We start from the raw sequence: 20,583 nt of genomic DNA on the forward strand, positions 1-20,583 counted from the left end.
CAAAGCCAACAGTTTGGCTTGTGTGTAAATATTAACCAGGTGCCTTTTCCATGCATACACAAAAGCCCCAACTGTTGGCATTGCCAATGCTTCTTTTGCTTTGGGTGAACAGTAAGTGCTACTAATGAGACTTTAACCAATGGTAGAAATTGACCTGTGTAGCCTTTTCCTTAGTGACACTTTATAGAACAATACAGATACTCAAACATGTATAAACATACCTTTTCATGAGGAGAACACCTTCAAAATAATGCACATTCCTTTTTTCAGGCCTCTTGCAGCTTACAACAGCCTTACTGACAAGCACTTGACCGGATATTTCAACAACACAAGAATAAGAAGACATCTTCAACGAGTTGGGCTGGTAGGGTTTCATTTTTGTCTTGATTTCATCTTAATATAGAATACAGCATAAGATCCCTGCAGTAATTCTAAGATTGTAGAGTTTGACAGTATAACATTCCAGCAAGCCATGTTCTTTCGTAAATTAAAACTGTGTACATGTGCTCTGCTGTCTCTTCATTTAATATGTCTTAATGTTTTGTTAAATATCTGTGCCTTTGCTCATTGCAGGTAACACGAAGTGGAAGAATAGTTTCTGAAAAGGAATACAGACTAAATGCAATGAGGAAAGATCACCAGAAGTACATCAGGGAGTGCTTAGCACAAGCAATATTTCACAAGGTCCTTGATATGGAGGTAAATTCAATAGCATGCAACCATTCTGTAACTATTCAAATGAATCATGTTGTTGTATGTTACAAATATTGGTGGAGTCAAAGTTACTCCACAAGTACCATCTCCTTAAACTGCTCGTTGATGCGGATGGCTCTAAAGGGTCTAGAGGTTGCTTCCTGTCCTTGACTTATGCCTGCTTGTGCTACTGATTCCTTGCCTCCCAGAGATTTCACTTGCATTTCACTGCTCTCACCCAGACCCTTGCTGCCTTCAGAAAACACTGAAAGGCTTCCTGGTTTCCCCTCCACGCTTTTCAGTTCAGTTACCATTGAAGTAAAGACAGGGCTTGAAATTCAGATTCGAGGACTAGGAGCTAACCCCGGCTCCCGGGTCTCTGGCATCTCCCAGTAGGCAGTCTGGGAAACCAGGAGCGAGTGCAATGCAACCTTGACCTAACATTTTGCCCGTTTTGTATGATCCATTATATCTAAATGTGTCTTAGATGTGCCCTAATTCTACTTTATTGACATTCGCCAGCACTCCAAGCTAATGACACATATGCAGGTTTGTAAGACGTTAGTTGGCCTGGGGAGCCAAAAGTAGCTCTTGGTAACTGTTAGTTTTAAGCTAAGCAGGCTCTCCCAGGGTAGAGACCGGAGCTTAATAGCTCCTGACTCCAAGCAACTTCGAACCCTGAAAGAGTTGAAACAACGTCAGACTGTTTCTTTCCAGACAGTGACCGGGCAGTATCTTGCTTTCTAAATGCCAGTAGGCCTCTAACGGAGATTACATGGCTACTGTTTCTGGCCAGCTTCTAGTGCCACCCGGGTAAAAAACACCACTTCACGAAAATTAAATTAGTTCAACTGACTTTCACATGAGCTCCTTTTTTTAAATTAATATAACTGGGGTGGAAATGCGCCATAGGGAGTATTTCATAAACTGTGTTAACGAAAGATGGAGTGGACTCACGGTAGGTTCAATGGCCACACACAAGAGCTTGGCAGGAATATATTTCTCCACTTTAAACCAAAACAGGAGTGGTGTGCTCGAGTCTTAGTGTGCTGGTCTCTAGGAGGGCCGGTATGTATATGTATGAATCACCCATGCCCCGATATTATGATAGTAGCCGGCAAAATAGCTTAGTGGGCTAAGCGCTCGCTGCAGAGATCTGTGTGTAGTCACTGGATTGAATCACGGCAGGGCATACCCAGCTCTTTATTTATTCTCAGATTGATAAACTGAGTACTGTTAATTTGGGTAATAATAACAACTATTTTTATACTGCTTTTATGCAGGAGAGAGTGTGGCATAAAACGAAACGTTAAAGCGGATAAAATGAAAAAACATGGTATTTTATCGAATTCTATGGATTGTTTATCATTCCCTTGATAGTGTAAATAGTGTTTATGTTGGAACAGTGCATCACTTCAAAGGTTGCAAAATACAGCCGAAGAAAACTCAGTTAAGACAACTCATTTGCATATTGTCATCAATTTGAGTGCAGAAAAATCTATTTATTTATTTTATTGTTCAAATACAAAAAGGTAGAAGGCGCCCGTCTCTGGAAAGAACATGGCATGATAACTTAATCCGCAGCCACCGCTTTTTGCTCACTGCACTTTTCACAAAGGAGGAATAACCATTTGCATATCAGTCTTTGTCCCGCCCACAAGGTAGTCCAGCACCAACAGCAAGCCCAGACACATGTTTCAGCCTTGTTGGGCATCATCAGTGAGGTGGAGCTGTGCCTCTCTGAGCACAATGTGTAAGGGGTCCACGAATGGGTCCACCCAGGAAACTCCGGGTTACCAACCCTAATTTATAACTCGCTTAATACCAGCGAGTGGTTTCTAAGCGCAGGATCGGGTTTCAAACCTGTGTTGCGCCGCGTTGCGAATGAAATTCGAACCGGTGTGCATGAATGTATTTATCTGAAATGGGTCGGTAACTCTTAAGGTTCTAGTTCAGAGCTCTGCAACCTTTGGCTCGCCATATGTTTTGGACTACAACTCCTAATCTCCCTAACCAGCATAGCCAATAGCAAGATGTCATGGGAATTGAAGTGAGAAAACATCTGAAAGCCAAAGGTTGCAGACCCGTGTTCTAGCTAGAGATGGTTGTGAGATTCTAGCACATGCGTGCCGCTACTGCTGAGAGCCATGGACATGTTAACTTCAACAAAGGGCGTGATCTTGCCACTTATGCCTTAAACCTGTCTGTTCGACATCTGCAGCGCTGCTTTCGATAAACGAAAAGCCTTAAAAATACAGTAGAAGATGAGACTCAGGGTTGACAGCGTTGGCCTAACAAAAGCATGCTTGTTTTCGGGCATGCATGCATTGTCTCTGAAATGTGAATCCAGCTGCCTTGTTCAAGTGATTGTCTGACAACAACTTCACATCTTATTCATGACCTCATATTGTGTGAGCTGGGTGTGTTACTATCCCCTGCCATTGAAAATAATTAGAAAAGTTTCTGCCCGTTCACTGGACAATACTGTTGTGGTTACCGAGGGCTATACTGTAAACTTTACAAAGAGAGAAGACAATAGGGCTATTTGTTGGCCTGTCTAGTGGATTTTGTTGTTTACCGCCACTGTAGCAAGGCAATATTATATCCTGTGTTTGGAAGTCAGTATCCCATTGCTTCCTGTGCCCAGCGTTAAGGGAGTTTTCTTAAAGTCGACCTGGGGGACGACTTTATAAAAATATAGTATAAGTCTGTACTTCTTAAGGTTTTGGTAGTATGGCAGAGCAGCCAAGGTTATCTTAGGAGGGAGATGTGAGCTGTATGTTAGTACAATGAACTCAGAAAATACGTAGGTTCAAAGAAACTCTTACACACCTGTAGTTCTAGTAAGATAGATCTTTATTTTTATATACACAAGGTAAAGTTATATTAAGGTAAGCAAGTACTAATTTAACTAATCAACACAATAGAAAACAAAAGCAATACTCCAGGTGAGTAAACCAATAGGAGGCAAATATACAGATCATGAACACAGTTCAATAGTAAGTAAAATCACTTGTTATAGCAACTCAGAAAATGTTCTGTTGTAGGAACAGAAAAGGGTTATTCAACACCAACAACAGCAGTTCAATACTTTTCAGAGGCCTCAAGGCGTTAGCAGTCCGTACCTATCTAGGTATGAGATCTTCAAAGTCAGATTGGAGGTAAAGCTGGTAAGGCACAGCAGCAGAAAAGGCAAGTTCCAGAGGGATCTCCTATTATAGGTTTAGTAAAATGCTTTTGTGGGTCAAAAATGTTTCAGGGATCTTGGGAAAGGCTCCCTATGGGTGCACAAGCGTTAGGTCGGGGCGAACGGTATGGGCGAACACCCAAACACTGGAATCAGCATTCCAGTAGCAAAGGAGCGACAGAATGACTCAAGATATTTACCACCACAAGCCCCACGGTACCTGAGGAGTTTTGAAGAAGATGCAGCTGGATTCTTTCACAGTGCAGCAGTGGTGGATCCGGTCTCCTGATCCTTGGTCGTGTTGATCAAAGGGACTCTGGAAGGGATGTCGCAGCAGCAGTCGGGAGAAAGGACTCACAGCAAAGGATTCTTCATGCTCCAACATCGGTCTGCAGTTTTGGTGGCATTTTCACAGGCTCCAAATATGAACATTTACCGCTCGGTCAATCTGTCTTGGTTCTTCGGTCCTGCACTCTGGTGAGGGGGCTTTGAGGAGGTGGGTCTTGTCTCTGGAGGTCCAACTGGAGCTCCCCAATTCTGGGAGGATTTGTTCACGGGAAGATGATGCACTGCAGTTTGGTCTTAGGTCCCTGGGCATTTATTTATTTTATTTATTTGTAACCCGCCGGTAGCCCAGCCATCAGTGTGCACATTAACACACCATAGATGGACATATAGAAATGGGACAATTAGTGATCAAGGGAACAAGATGGAGAAAGCCGGTCCTCTGCTTGAATAAGAATGTTTTAGAGGGCGCTGGAAACTGGTTGGATTTTGCTCCTGTCTAATGCCGCCTTAAAGTGGATTTGTGCAGGCACTGGGAGCCTATGTAGGTTTCTCCTGTGGTCAGAAATATAATGTCTCCTTGAGATACCTTTAATAATGCGAACAGCATCCTTTTGGATGACTTTGCATTTTTGGAGACATGAATTATTTGCTTCAATCAGCAGGGCATTACAGTAATGAAGTCTAGATAAAATGGTTGCCCTAGCTATCGTGGCACAGTTCGTCTCACAGAGAAAAGGCAGATTTTGCGTAGAAGTCAGAGATGGTAAGCACAATTCTTAAAGGTTTGATTGACATGAATCTCTTCACTGAGTCAGGGCTTTAAGTATGCACCAAGCTTTTTAACCTTTTTAGGACGTGAATCTCGCTATTCAGAATTTTGAAACTTTTGTAGTCCAGGGGCAGGTTGGATCTCGCTTGGTTAGAACAGAAGATTAGTAATTCAGTTTCGCTCCTGTTAAGGCAGAGCCAGTTGTTTGTCATCCAGAATTCCACAAGATGATATGCGTTCGACCTTGACCTTGTCAGTCTCGTAGTTTCCACTAATCTCAAGGACGAGCTATGTGTCAAATGCGTCGTTTCTGAAAAATAGCCCCTTTTCCTCTAGCAGTGTGCAGATTTCTCTAATGTAGATGTTACTGAGGATCGGAGACATACATGCTCCCTGGGGGACGCCACAACAGATGCGTGCTGGAGTGGACTAAGAGTCCACCCAGCATTTGAGATGTGATGAGAAGTATTTGACCCAGTCAGTTGTGTCCTTAGTACAGTTACCCAGCTCTCCCAGACTTTCAAGCAAGCATTCATGGTCTAAGAGGTCGAACGCTGTCGACAGATCAAGCAGGACCAAAAGTTCAGTCTTTCCTTTATCAAGAATGCTCAGCATATGTGTCTTCAGGTCGATGAGGGCCGTCTCAGTAATATGTACTGGTCTAAAACCTGATCGTCTGCTATGAAGGATCAGGTTTGCCTCTATGGACGTTTGAAGCTGTGAGGTGGCCACTTTGTCCAAAGTCTTCAGAAGGAAGTTGGAGTTTTCTAAGGGGCTGTAGGTTGGGGGCATCCTTCAAATCCTGACCAGGCTTTGTAACCAGGGGAGTGATTGAGATGGACTTTATGGTCACAGGATCGTGGTTTTCATAAAAGACACATTGGCCAGTCGAGTAAAGAACGGGGCAAAGACTTTTTTATGGTCTAGAATAAGTTTGGGATGTGGAACGTTTTCCGGAAAGAATGATGTGCGCATGGTATCAAGTGTTCGTTCCATGTCCGCAAGGGAAATGGGAGAGAACCTAAATTCAGGGAATTCCCTGTTTTTAGAATGACGGCCAGCAGAGTTGGTTATAGGAGGAGAGCCGGTTATGTCTTTTTAAATTTTATCCTGTGCTTTCGCCACTTTAGAGGCGAAGACTGTTTGCACATTAACACAATCTTGAGGCGATGGTGCAAATGGAATTGATAGGGCTCTGGGCATTTCTATGGATTTAAGATTCTCAAACAGTTTCTTAGAACTGTCAGAGGCTTTCTTGATTTGCTCATTGAAAATGTTCTTTTTTGTAACAAATTTTTTGTAACAAAGATGGTGATTTTGTAAAATTTTTCAAGGTTTTTCCAGGCAGATTTATTTGCCTCTGAGGGATTCTTTAGCCATTGTGTTTCCAGTTTTCTTTTGCCCTTTTTTAGGATAGTGAGTTCTGGGGAGAACCAGTTTTGATGGCCCACGTTATCACAGACAGACTTTGTTTTAAGGAGAGCAATCCTGTCTAGTAGTCCTGTGATTAAGTTGTTATAGGCAGCAACCAGGTTCTCAGCCGAGTCAGAGGTGCTAGTCATAATATCCACCACACACTCTTGAAGATCAGATGGTTTGAACTTTTTAAAGTTACGAGTGATGACTCTTTTTGTCAGGTTGCTGATTTTTGGGAGGGATTCCTGAAATTGGATATGGAACTCAATGGTGTATTGGCTGTTTGCAGCCCAGGAAGGTCACGTCGGGGCATGGCACATCTTGCAGGTCGTCTTATGGATAATTGGCCCCACCACCCAAAGGTAAGGGGTGATCCTCTTCGGAGCTCCTCTGTCGATTTGAAAACATGGTCAGGACCGCAGTGGTCTCTTCGCGGTTGCTGGAAGGGGTTGCAGGCATCTCTGGTTGTCTTCTTCATTGGTTCTTCTGTTCCAGAGGTCGACTTGTCTTCTGTCTCAGTAGCCTCGCCTTTTTATCAGGAATTCATGCTTAAGTTATTGAAGTTTGCAGCTTCACTACATGTCTCTTTTTGCACCTGCATAGCCGGACTGTGAGAACATGTTCTAATTTTATCCACCTTGGTACTTATTTGTAAACGTGCACGGTTAGGCCACTTCCTCTGGGATTTTCAACAACTTAAGTCATGGCTGTGCACAATTAACGCACATCTTCAGACAAGTGATGAGGAAATGAAAAAAAGATACATTAAAAGAACTTAAGTACTAAAACATCCACATGTGGAGGCCACTCTAAAGAAATTAAGGCCAAACAAGTCAACAAACAAATAAAAAATCCTGGTGTGTTTATGGAACACCTAGCAAGATTCCATCTGGATTGAAGGTCTCCAATCCAAGAAGTGCATGGAATTCACTTCTATTTTAATTGTTTATTGCATCCTTAGGAAGTCCCCCTGAGATTAGCTTGGGGGACACTGAGGATGAGTGTACTCCCCAGGATAGGGCCAAAATACAAAGTGTTGACATCTGTTAAAGTTGAGACATTGGGTTGATGTCTGTATGGTCTCATCCAATTAGGGACACTTGGGTCATAGTAGGGTTAACATGGGTTTCAACACCTTGAAATAGTTAATGTTGACGTATGAATTGTATAGCATCATCAATGTGGAAGCTTGTAAAATTTCTATCCATGTGTCACGCTCACCTGGATTCCACGGGGACGCCAAACGAAGCTGGACTGCTGCGGTCTCCACCAGTGTGACTCGTAGCGAAGTGATGATCGACTGCACTTGCCCACTCAGTTTCGTCTGCCTGGCCCGCAAGAGGATTTTCCTAGAAGCAATAAAGGGAATTAGCCACCCGTGGTAGAGGGGTTAACACTAACACTATCTTCCCGAAAACTTCTAGTATTCCCCTTCGTAAAGTCTCACCTTATAGTTAGGAAGGATGAACTCTCCATCCTGCGTTTGGAGTGCAGGGGCCCGTAGAACTTCAGTTACTTCACTGATCCGAAGGTATTTGGCAGAGTTCCAGACAAATAATGACTCTGAGGTAGGTTGTGTGTAAACCAAATGTATAGTTCTTTTAGAGTTCAAATGTCTGTTTATTCACTCATGCTCCTTTCATACCTTTCCCCATGCAGCGTGGTCCGAGGAGCGAGTTCGCCTCGATGGATGAAGGTAGCGCCTTGCGAAGAGTCAGTTTGCACCAAGCACTGTTTAGCAAGTAATATTGTTTTGAGAAAATGTCGAGCGTAGAATGGTGACCAGCGCTGCCTCGAGCGGTAATATGACAAGTAAGTATCTTGCGGTAAGTAAGTGAATGCCTTTGGCGGAACCCCGCTCACCTTTTGTTTGTTCTTGTTTTTTCAGATGCTGATGTTGCGAGCGACAATTCAACGGGCACCGCGCTGGGTCGTGAAGATGCTCTGATATGTGAGTATGGCGCGGCGCTGCAGCTGGCAATGCGACGCGGTTGTTTTAAATGTGTTATCCCTTTCTCACAGGTGCGGCTGCTCCAGGAGAAGATGATGACCAAATGGGAATCTTCCTGTTCTAACCTTCTCTTCTTCTTTCCTTTTCTCTAGAATCTGCTCCGGACACAAACGGGTGTAGCTGTAGACTGAATACTGGACTGCAGACACAGTGAGCTTTACGCTGCTGAGATGCAGAATAACGCAAAGCGTGTGCTGCTCTTCGGGCGTGGTTTAAATAGCATCAAAAAAGTAGTTCCCAGGTAAAGAGTTCCAGTACCACACCCAAGTAGTAAAATAGTTCCTAAAGGAAAGTAGTCCCTTCATGGCCTCATGATGGCCTGTATGTGAGTTCTTTGCAGGATGACCTGCACAGCTTAAAGATGGCGCCAGGACTGAACCCATATAGCCCCGAGACCGGGTTTTGGGAATTCCTGGGTCTTCATGGATGCCTGTTCCCTGGATAGATGGATCTGTTCCGGATGTCTGGGGGCAGGCATTGTGACACCATGTGAATCCATTGATCTGTCATGACCGAACGTACGCTTATTTGTTATTAAATATTTTGGCTATGTGTTGTTCATGTTCCTCATTTAAGCCAGATGTAAGAGTTTCTTCTATATAGCACTTTGATGCACTTGCACTTTTATGTGATTTCTAACACTGTCTTGTACATTGTTGTACTATCTATTGGGATAAGGTTGATTAACATTTCTTACTTGATGTTTTGTGAACAATGATTTAAAAGATGTATTAATCAAATGATATGTTGTTTTTGATCATTAAAAAACACATGAGATCTTTTCTATGATCAGAAGGAAAGAATAGGCAAGAGGGTCTGTGATTAGATTACATTTCTGTATTGAAGTAATTAATAGACTTTGGTGTACATCAATGTGATAAAAGGGCAAGGTGACCTACTCTATTTGTGGTTTTGTTTGTCCAATTAGGACAGCCATCACCCCAATGGGAATGGGTTTCTCTCAGGCACACCAGAAGACAAAGGATAGCGGGATTTCGGGATCCTTCTCTGCTTACTGTCTTTGCAGATACACCGGAATTTGAGCACACAAGAAATGGTCATAAAAGAAAGAAGCCACCATTTTGGGTCAAGGCGACCCTTCTGTGCAGACATCCCGGGGGTTCAAAATAGCACAAAAGTCGGTAGAGCACATCCCCTGCCACCGGCCATAAGGGTATGCCTGTCACTGTAACAGAAATATTACAGGAGCATTGAGAAAGGGGATACAAGGTGACCGCTCAGCACTCCACATAGGGTGTGTGCTGATCTCACAAAAGGAAAAGCTAAGTATCCCCCTAACCTTGAACAGTAGTTCTTAAGGAAAATAAGAGTATAAAAAGGAGAGCCCAAAGAGCTCCCAGCAACACTGCACAAAAGGTGCTGTGTGCTGCAAAAGTAAAACACAGATGCCTTAAAAAAAAGTATGGAGGAAAGCAAGACTCCATAAATCAAAGTATACACACAATGAACAGGGTTTTCATGGTCAGAGCAGAAAGAGTAAGTGAGGGGAAAAAAGCTTCCCTCATTCAGGAGAACAAAGAAAAGGTCAAGAAGTCCAGCAAAAAGTGCTGCGGTCTCACAGGTAGAGGGGAGTTGGCAGACAAATTATACATCTCCCCAACACCTAAGACCACCATTCTGGGTCCTGATACTTCATTCTTCCTGCAAGTTTGAGTTTGCATCTATGATATAAACCACATTTTAGTATGTCCTCCTAAAATCACTATGATAAACCATTAGGTTATGGCACAATCTGAAGAAATCTGTTCAGTTCTCTAGAACTGACCACTGTTACTCTTATCCAGCCATTCTCGAACAAGAGCTAAACTGCCATCTTTCAGTGGAAAGCGTGGAGAATGCATGATGTGTTTAATGATATCAACACTATTCTACTAACATTTTAGGGTGAAAATAAGAGCAAGTGGTCAACATATTAACTCATTTGCCTAAAGCAGTGGTATTCAAACTGCGGGGCTGAAGGATGTCCTGGGGGATTGGGGGGCATGCTCTTAAGGTGACTGCTTTTAATAGAAAACGTAAGAATTAGAAAATCTGCTTATATTTCAAAGAGCCATGCCCCTCGGGCATCTTTTAGGCCCCTTACGGGAGCCCACCCCTAGGTGGTGGTGGCCAGTGGTGGGGGGCGCCAAAACAATATTTACACTCTGGGGGAAAATGGATGGCGGAGGGAGGGATTGAAAAGTTTTAATACCACTGGTCTAAAGGATATTATGAAACAAAAAGGCTGTTGAAGTATGGGAGGGATCCACAGGAGCCAAAGTAAGTTCCTCAAACACGTATTTATTCTTGTAAGGAGGCCCTCCTGTCCAGATTGTAAAAGGTAAACCTGAACACTTAGCAAGCCTTATATACACAATTGATTGGTACCCTTGATGGTTCCATGTTTCCCAGGAAACCCAATAGCATGTTATGCTGATGCTGAACATACCCATAGCAACAAGGTAAACAAATACACATCTGAAATAATGCACCTGGTAAACATGTTTACCATGACAGTTAAATACAAGCTTATCCATGAATGTACACTATCCCACATTGACAGTTAAAACAGCTTATACTGCTATACATGTATTTCACAGATGATCAACAATATACATCACAGCTCTTTATTAAAGGTTTATTCTAAGGGCCCATTAAAGTCTATGGTGATATAACATGTTTTCAAGAAAACGTCTAATTGTCTTTTGCACTTGGGAGTTGACCTTGTGAAATAAATTACCTTTGCACTTTGCATCTGTTCTGGTGAGACATTCTTCCAAGTGGGTGCAAATGCAAGGTTCCAGCCAGGATGGTTCCACAGTCTTGGATTAGGCCGGTAGATGCTTGGCTCCCACAGTTATTGAGATGAAGAAAGCTCTGCGTAGAATTAGCTGCTGCAAGAAACCAGGTAAGGATGATGTACTCTCGCCTGGACATGTGGGCTCTCGAAAGTATCACAGGAATGGTTGATCTTGCTTTGTTAGTGAAGACATTGCTACAAACTAAAGCAGGTGTGGCATTCTCTGTGCGACTTGATGGTCGTCCTTCGGTTAGAATATAATTGGTGTAGTGAAGTACCTTTGGGATAGGCTGGCTTGTGAAGTTCTAGTAGTTCATGGTGACTTCTAAAATGCACAAAATTCACGTCTGCGAAGTTAGTGTTTCGACTTTAAACACGATTGATCACTGATTAGTCGATTATTTCAGGTGACAATGGAATATAGTACTCCATAACAGCAAAGAAAAATAATAACATCTAGAGGAATGATCAGAGGAGTGGCTGTGTTAGGGAGTACGGACCCACCAACTAATTCGATGCATGTGAAAATCATTTAACCCTGAGGAAGATGAGGGCATTGGATAATCTTAGAAACTGGTGTGCCCAAGTTGTATAGACATCCTATACATTACATGCAGAGTGGTGGCCTTCATGTATAAGAGTGGGGCATAGGTTTACAAAAAAAGTTTAAACAGTGTATACTAGTATGCCTGCCAGGAATGTCTGCCTCAGCTACAGCATTCTTCTGCTCTAAAAGTACTGTGCTAACCGGGTTGTTTGTTTCGTCCGACCGCAGTGAAAGTGTGTGAAATCTTTCACCAATCCGAGGGCTTGTCCTTCTCTTTTCTTTAAAGTAACTTTTCGTCCAACCAACCTCGTTCTGAACTCTTGGCAAAGACTTAACCACAAACTACCCTGAACTGTGTGATCCTCTGCAAAGACTTTGGTCCATTGACTCAGGCCCTGGCCTCTTGATTTGATTTCCTCACTGTAGTTCCTTTTTCCAGATTGCCCTGCTTACTTACTTGTTGGTGCTGCTCACATTTTGTCTAACTTTGTCTTTCCCTCCCATTTTATTACTGGAGTGCCATTTTGCTCACACTTCATTGTGAAGTTGTCCAGAATTTATTGGGTGTGGTGTAGTGTATTAGTATCGTGATTTTTCAACTGCTTGTTAATAGTGAAATGTTTAATAACTGATGTGTAAATAAATGTATATTCTTTTACTCCTTGAGTCAGTGTTTGTTTGAATCATAGTAATTGCTGTCCTTTGTATAACTATTGATACTTGCCACTTTACTGTGTAGTACAGGCTTGTACCAAAGGTGAATTTGCACTGTCACTTGTAGTCCTAATTGTAACGCTCACCGGATTCCCACGGAGGCGCAGGTCTGGCTTCGAGTGTTGATGCTTCTTCAATGGTGAAGTGCAGGACTCTGAAGATGGACAGGAAGGGCCCTCTACTCTGGCTTCTCCGGCTCGCAGGGATATTCCCCTGTGCGTGAAAAGGGAGTATTACCTACTGACTGAGTTATGCTCAAGCCTCCCACTTTCTTCCAACCGTCCACGATACCCTTCCACGATTCCCCGTGAAGTCTCACCTTAGGGTCTGAAAGGACGAGCTCTCCATCCTGCTTCTGACGCAGGGGCGCGTTGAACCCAGTTACTTCACTGGATTGAGGTTGGATGGGAGTTCAGGTAAGCTTGATTATACTGGTAAGGCGCTGTAAAAGTTCTGTTGCAAGTTCAAAAGTTCAAGCTTTAAATAATAATGTTCATTGTCTTTTTTCAGGTGATGAATGAAGATTCCTTTGGAGACTTCTTGCAACAAAGCGCTGATGTTGATGTCTTTTCCCCATAGGGGCCGGGGTTCGGAATGCCAGAAATATGGCGCCGACCAGAAGTGAAACGTGCAGTTCCAGTAAAGATCTGGTAAGTCCTAGATGAGCGCTCAGGTGATGTTTTTGCATTCGCTCATCTAATGTCTTTGTCTTTTTTCCCCATAGGGGCCGGGGTCCTGCTTGGAAGCAGCAAGACCCGAAATGAAATGGGAATGACCCAACAGGTAAGTCTTAGAAGGAAACTGGGCTTTTCCTATTCCCTTCCTTCTCTCACCTCTTATTCTTGTCTTTCTCTCTAGGCTCTGGGAAGTGGCTGTGTATCCGGATGATCGCTGCTGAAGATGGAGGAACCCAGGAAAGGTGAGTGAAATGCAGCGCTGCAGCGATCGTAACGAAATGCTTTTAAAAATGATGTCTTCCCTTTCAGGATCGTCGGTGATGTCTCCGTGGTGCAGATAAGCTGGTAGGTCTCTTGTCTCCCTTTGCAGGTGACCCAGGATGCTGACAGGCGTGGCTGAAGTCCAGATGCAGGAGCTGACACGGTGAGCGTCCAGCTGCGAGGAGCAGAACAACGCGAAGCGTGAGTTGCTGATCGGGTGTGGTTTAAATAGCTTTGGAAGAAGTTCCAAGTGTGTATCCTTCCTCCGATCAGGTATGTATCCTTCCCCGACCACACCCGGGTGGAAAGTAGTCCCACAGGTAAAGTAGTTCCTATTCAGGCATCAAGAGGGCCTGGATGTGGCAGCATGGTCTGCATCAGGTAAGTGCACATTAAAACACTTGAACACATGTCTAGCTTTATGAGCCTGGCGCCTAAGGCGCCAGGACAGAGGTCCAACATGAGCCTGGCGCCTAAGGCGCCAGGACTGCGTCCAAAGGGCCCCAGCTTGGGCCCGCTGGCACTCCCCTGGGGGAAATGATGCCTGCCTCTGGGGTTGCTGGGTCGGACCTGGCTCCTTGGAGGTAGGCATCATGACACTAATTGTGTGTAGTGTTCCCAAAGGGTACTGAATATAAGTCTTAGTTACTTACCTGTAACTGTATTTCTCCAGCATTGGTATCTTTCATAGATTCACATGCTTGAATATTCCCCGTCGTCAGACCGGGAAACCTTGGTGATAAAATAATGAATACTTTTTTTAATATACACACAATGCTACATAGACATGCATGTACATAGTGCATTATGGCCTATGAGCCATTCTATTGTGTAGTCCCTCCACCTTTGGTCCTTTATGACCCCAACCAATGAGGTGGCAGGGCTTAAGCTCCGCCCCAAGGCAGCCATCTTCAGATTTTGAACCGTAGGAATTACAGTATGATGGTTGCTGAGCGTAGGAGCAGCCTCTTAGGGGAGGCGGATGGGCACATGTGAATCTATGAAAGATACCAATGCTGGAGAAATACAGTTACAGGTAAGTAACTCCAGCATCGGATCTTCCATAGATTCAGATGCTTGAATAGAATACCAAGCAGTTAAAAACATGCCACCATCAATATACATATATGCATAAATACAGAAAAAACATATTTCTGATCAAATCTTTACTATGCAGCAACACAACGGTTACATACTCAGGGAAAGGTGGGAATAGGAGGCTGGTCCTACCTTATGCAAAGAGGTGGCGGAGCACTGCCTGTCCAACTGCAGTTTCTTTGTTGGCATCTTCAGCCAGGCAATAGTGTTTAGCGAACGTGTGAATGGGCTCGTAAGGAGGCTCCATGAGGGCTGTTAGCACAGTGTTCAAGCTCCAGGTTGGAACCGGTGTGGGCGTAGGCAGGTATGTACGCAAAAGCCCTTTAAGGAAGATCTTAACGGCTGGAAGGGAGGGTAAGGACTGCTTCTCCGGGGCCGTCGTGTATGCCGCAATGGCTGATAGATGGACCTTGATTGAAGACAGTGAAAGACCTGCTTTGGCTAAGTGCAAAAAGTAAGGAAGTACTTGCTCAACCGAGGCGATGAGAGGATCAATAGCATATGTCTCACACCACTTGGAAAAACGAGTCCATTTCCTAGTATAAGTGATGCGTGTAGAAGGAGCCCTTGAGGCTCTGATTATGTCCCAGCACTCTGTAGGCAGATTGAGATTCATCAGCTTTCGCTGCTCAGGAACCAGGCCTTGAGAGACAGGCTCAGTGGATCGTGATGGAGGATCCTGCGGTTCTGTTGAGTGTATAGATACTGATGCGCTTTGAGGCAAATCTGGGGCCATCGGGGCAGGTGCTGTAGGGTCGAGTACCAGACTTGCCGTGCCCAGTGCGGTGCAATTAGGATCATAGCACACCTCTGTTCTTTCAGTCTGCGTAGTATCCTGGGAATGAGGGGAAAGGGGGGGGGGAAGGCATATAGGAATTTCCCTGTCCAATCCACTGAGAACGCGTCTCCTACTGACTGGCTCTCTGGGTATCTGGAGGCGAACATTTTGCATTTCTTGTTGGCCCTGTTGGCAAAAAGATTGAGATGTGGATAAGGCGAAGATCCGTTGGGCTTCCTTCTCGTCCAGCTCCCACTCGAGGACGTGTTGTCTCTGCTTAGTTTGTCTGCTAGGACATTGTCCACCCCTGGAAGGTGTTCCGCCTTGATTTGGACTCCATGGTGCAATGCCCATTCCCATAGTAGTTGAGCTTCTTGAGATAAGATCTCCGACCTTGTGCTTCCTTGCTTGTTTGTGTAGTGCATGGAGGTTGTGTTGTCTTTCTGTACAGTGAGTACCTGTCCTGCCACTAGCGGAAGGAAAGCTTTCAGTGCCCACCGTATGGCCCTGAGTTCCAACATATTGATGTGGAGTTGGGACTCCTGGGTTGACCCTTGATTTGTAGGTCCGCAAGATGAGCGCCCCAGCCCGAAAGAGACGCTCCATCCTCAAAAGAAGGGTTGATGTTGGTGCCTGAAACGGCATCCCTTGTAAAAGGTTCTGCGGAGCATTCCACCATCGAAGAGCTTAGTGCAGCGTCGTTGGAAACTGGACGATATCCTCCCTAGAGCTGAGAGCTTGTTTCCATTGGTGGTCCAGTGCCTCCCGAACAGGCCTCATGCGAAGCCTGCAATTTGGTATGAGGAATATACATGAGGAGATAATGCTCAGGAGGGATTCGTAAGAGCGCACCAATGCCGTTTCTCTCCCTAAGAACCACGAGGTCAAGCAGAGAATTGCTGTTGCTCTTTCTGCCAACAGTCTCACTCTGGGAATAATGGTGTCGAGCTCGGCTCCTTAGGAAAGAAAATGTCTTGCTGGGAACTGGGCAGAACTTTGCGTTGTTTATGGCGAAACCTAACTCTCTTAGGATATTTGTTGTCTTTGAAACTGCCAAGCGTGCGCTTGAGGTGGAACTTGCTCTTATAAACCAGTCATCCAGATATGGAAGGACTTCTGTTCCTGGCCTCCTGAGTTTTGCAGCCACTGGTGCTAGGCATTTTGTAAACACTCTTGGTGCTGATTTCAGACCGAACGGGAGCACTCGAAATTGAAAATGAAGATCGCCCACAGTGAACCTGAGGAATTTTCTGTGTGCTTGGTGGATTGGTACGTGGAAGTATGCGTCCTCCAAGTCTAGAGTGACCAACAAATCGGGCCTGTTTAACCAAGGGAGCACTCCTTGAATTTGATGCGCTTGATATATTTGTTTAGCGCTCTCTGGTCCAAAATGGGTCGACATTGACCATTCTTCTTTTTGACAAGGAAGAAGCGGGAGTAGGAACCCTTTCCCCTTAGAGAGTAAGGTACTGGCTCTATTGCTGCTTTGTGCAGCAACTTCTGGATTTCGGCCATGACTTGTTTTAACATATGCACCTTGCGCGGAGTCGGGTGCAAGGAAGGAGGCTGGTCTACAAATTCCAAGGTGTGTCCTTCGTGGACCACCTGCAACACCCATTTGTCTGATATTATTGACTGCCAGCTTTGGTAGAACTGGCTCACCCTTCCCCCCACTGGGGTGTGATGTTGAGGGGGAGGAGCTAGACTGTCAGTTTTGTTTGCTCTGTGACTTCCCTTGAGCGGAGCCCCGCCTCCCTCTCTGGCTGTATTTATTGGAAGACTGGTACTTGGTGTCCTGGTATGAACTACCTTGCGACTTCTGACCGTAGGAAAGGTGGTTAAAACCTCTGTACTTCAAGGATGAACCTCGAAAAGGATGAAAAGACCGGAAAGTGGAGGGCAAGTGGTGTTTGCCGGTGTCGGAACTCCCCTCTTCTTAATCAGGAGACTAGCGCTTTAACTGCCTGGAGGCGGGACATTGCTGTCAGGAAATACTTCTTAAACGCTTTCTGGAGCGAAAGTGGAGGGCAAGTGGTGCTTGCCGGTGTTCGGCGGGTTGAACAGTTGTTTCAACCCTCTCGCTTTGCAAATACGGAAAGATCAACTAGTACGACTGAACTCTGGTAAGACGCTTTGCAAATTGACTGTCCGCTACTAACGCTACTAACGCTGTCTTCGTATTACATGCTCACAACAAACACCAACGGTAAATGAACACATGTGAGTAGTGCATAGCAACTTATCACACATCCCACGCCGCTGTTTCTCTACCAGCACGTAATTGAGGCACGCTGCTCTATGTGAGATATCAAACGATCTCATAATAAAGAAACGCATTCCTTACCGCGCTGTTCGGACGGACCGTTTAAGTACAGCCATTGATACTGGTGTGGAGACTGCGGGTTTATCCTTTGATCCACCCAGACACTGTGCTGGGACTGCGGATTACTCCACTGAACTACGGAACTCTGAACAATCAATAGAAATAACATCTCCGCCCTCAAGTTAAACCGCCGACATCTGTGTTGAGACTGCGGGTTTATACCTTTGATCTTCACAGATATCTATACAGGGACTGCGGGCTACACACATAATACACGGTCCGCTTTTTCCTACTTAATAGTGGATACTTGAATATCCCGCGGAAAACAGCCCTACTTTTCCCAAGGTGCAACCACTGGCACCTGGGTGAAGACCAAAGGCTTGCTCCTTTGAGTCACACTGACATCTGAGTGCAAACTGCGAGCGAGCCCGGCAAGCCACGGAACTCCTTAGTTCTGCATAACCGTGGGTATAAGTGTGCCTCAACAATGGAAACAATACAACATTCTCCACGGATGGGCCCACAAACGAGGCATCGGACGCAATTACAATCCTTAATGGAGACAACCATCCAAGCCGATATTAAAGACAATCTTCAAACCACAGTTATGTCAACAATGACAATTACAGATTCTTCAGATAAAACTCAACAGCTAAGAACTACCTGTACTGAGCAGACTGTGGCAGTACACACTCCATTAATCCACATAGCAGCTGAAGGTGCAGGACAAGAATCTGCGCAGAAAGAGCGGGCGAAGGCTGCTAAATTAAAATGGAAGGCGCTTCATGATCAACGTCATAATCCAGAGACACACCATGAACTTTCCCAACTAGTCTCGGATAAACGTCTTCAGAGACTTTCACTTGATCTCACAGAAATAGAGGCACTAATGGAATTGCAAGAGGCAAAAAAGAAAAAGGTGTCAAGAAATCCCACAGAGCCGAGACCAAAACAGCAAGGCCCTCTCATCCGCAATATAACTAAACACCAAGAGTATCCTACAACAAGTACACCTCTTACTGACAGTTTCTACTATAACCTACCACCTAATCCTAATACAGAAAACAGAAACCCTCCCTATAATGCAGACAAATTCAACCCGCAAGAATCGGTTGCTACAACGATGGTTGACCTGCAGAATATGCTTATTGCAGTATGTATGCAAGCACTAATTCCCTACATGAAGATTCAAGAAGCACAAATGGAAGTTGCTAAAGATCAAACTACAATCCGTGCCTCTATATTTTCAAAACAAAAGATTCAAGAAGTGCTAATGCTAAATCTCGAAACCAGACTGAAAGTAGAAGCTGAAGCAACCCTGATGGGGCAGCAACGCCTTGCAGACATAGCTTGGAAGGATAGGGCCGAAAAAATGCATCTTACAGATGCCCTGATCGACCTCATGCGGGTAAATATGAAGAATGCTGATGGTGTTCAACAGCATCACCCACAGCAAAATATGGAAACTCAACCCACTGTTCCACCAGTTACAATATCGCCACTTCTGACAGTAAACAACCACAACAAACAGAATCTGCCAATAATAATTACAGTAGATGAATGCAAAATGCCTACTATTGACTCCATTGGTGAGAGTTATCCACCCCACGGAAACCCTGTTATAATCAATTGTTCCCTGAACGGAAAAACTATGGATCATACAAATTTGGGCCAGAACAAACAAAGAGAAGGGGCAAAAGACACATACAGTATATTTGACCCCAATCGCCCACCACCTAACCCACCAAACCGAAGACAAAAAAAAACAAAACAACAAAGAGGCTCGAGAGCTTTTCTCCGAAATCTCACGCTTCCTCCAGCCAAACAGATTATACCACTTAGCAAACCAGCTATCAAGAAACCCCTGCTTAACAACAACTTAGAGATCACAGATATTTCTCAAGATACTGAAACAGATGCTATAACATTGGATCTGTTAATAAACCTTTCGATATATTCAAACCAAGAACAAAATACAAGTAACCACAACGAACTTCAATTGAATGAATCTTCGCAACTAGTAATAGACTGTTATGACCAAACATGTTCTGAAATCCACCATTCATCTTCTTTGATGGAGCTCTCCTCCAAAAATGCTGGTCAAGATCAGCATTCATGTGAGGTGACAAATTTAGATTGTTCACTGATCTCCGAGACCTCCCTAGCAGAGGAATCACTATTAGAAAGAGAACCGACCCTACCGAAATTACCGGAATTCATAGATCCAAGGAAACCTGCTCCTCAAAACATACTAAAGCTGGAAAGATCTTGCGGAAATGAAGAAACACTGGTTCTCAACCGAACAAATGTTCTTCGTCTTCTACATGCCATCCCCAGCCTCGCTGTTGTAACAACTAAAGATATTGACCTGATTGAATTCATCAGTCCAGACAAGCTAGACTCCATATGGTTACATTGCTGTAGTAACAATATTCTGCGCATAATCTCGTCCGAAGTAGACGCCTTGCAAGCTCTGGGATTCCGGCTGAGAACAATTGAAACTAATCAAAGAGCGCCAAGCATTGAACACAACTCACATGATGATCGATCAATGTATTCACAAATCACGATAACAACCGATTCATCAAACTCAAGTATATCATTTAATCAAAGGACGTACGCTGACTCTCCGGCCCATGACCATCGAAGAACTGCTTCTCAAGAATTTCCGACACATTGCTATCCGATCAGGAGGATACTAGATGATTCATACTCCTATGCAAAAACCACTTTCCAGCATCGGCATTAGCATCCAAGTTGCAACACCAGCACTGTATTAACTGTATGCTCATGGAATACGAGAGGCCATCATCATCTATTTGAGCAAAACCAGGCAGGAATTTAAAACAGCAGATGTGAAATGCCTACAAGAGACATGGCTGGTCTACAAACCAGTATGCGATGGATTCAATATTTTAATAAACCCAGCTATCTCCAATCACAAAGGATGACATTAATCCGGTCTTCTGATCCTAATTAGCATGGACTCACATCTAAAAGAAGTTAAACATGAAATTGTTA

The 20,583-nt window shown here is 44.3% G+C and overlaps 1 protein-coding gene across 2 annotated transcripts in view; it reads left to right on the forward strand.

Annotated features, from left to right (window-relative positions):
- The window catches only part of ERICH3 (glutamate rich 3), a 728,475-nt gene that overhangs the window by 64,190 nt on the left and 643,702 nt on the right, over window positions 1-20,583 (forward strand). For both annotated transcript variants that reach the window (XM_069641907.1, XM_069641908.1), the window contains exons 2-3: window positions 271-364; window positions 574-699. In XM_069641907.1, coding sequence (XP_069498008.1) covers window positions 271-364; window positions 574-699 — 220 coding nt within the window. The remainder of the gene's footprint in view (window positions 1-270; window positions 365-573; window positions 700-20,583) is intronic.

Source organism: Ambystoma mexicanum, chromosome 1q (assembly GCF_040938575.1).
Source record: "Ambystoma mexicanum isolate Mex_15411 chromosome 1q, UKY_AmexF1_1, whole genome shotgun sequence".
In the NCBI taxonomy this organism is placed as follows: domain Eukaryota; kingdom Metazoa; phylum Chordata; class Amphibia; order Caudata; family Ambystomatidae; genus Ambystoma; species Ambystoma mexicanum.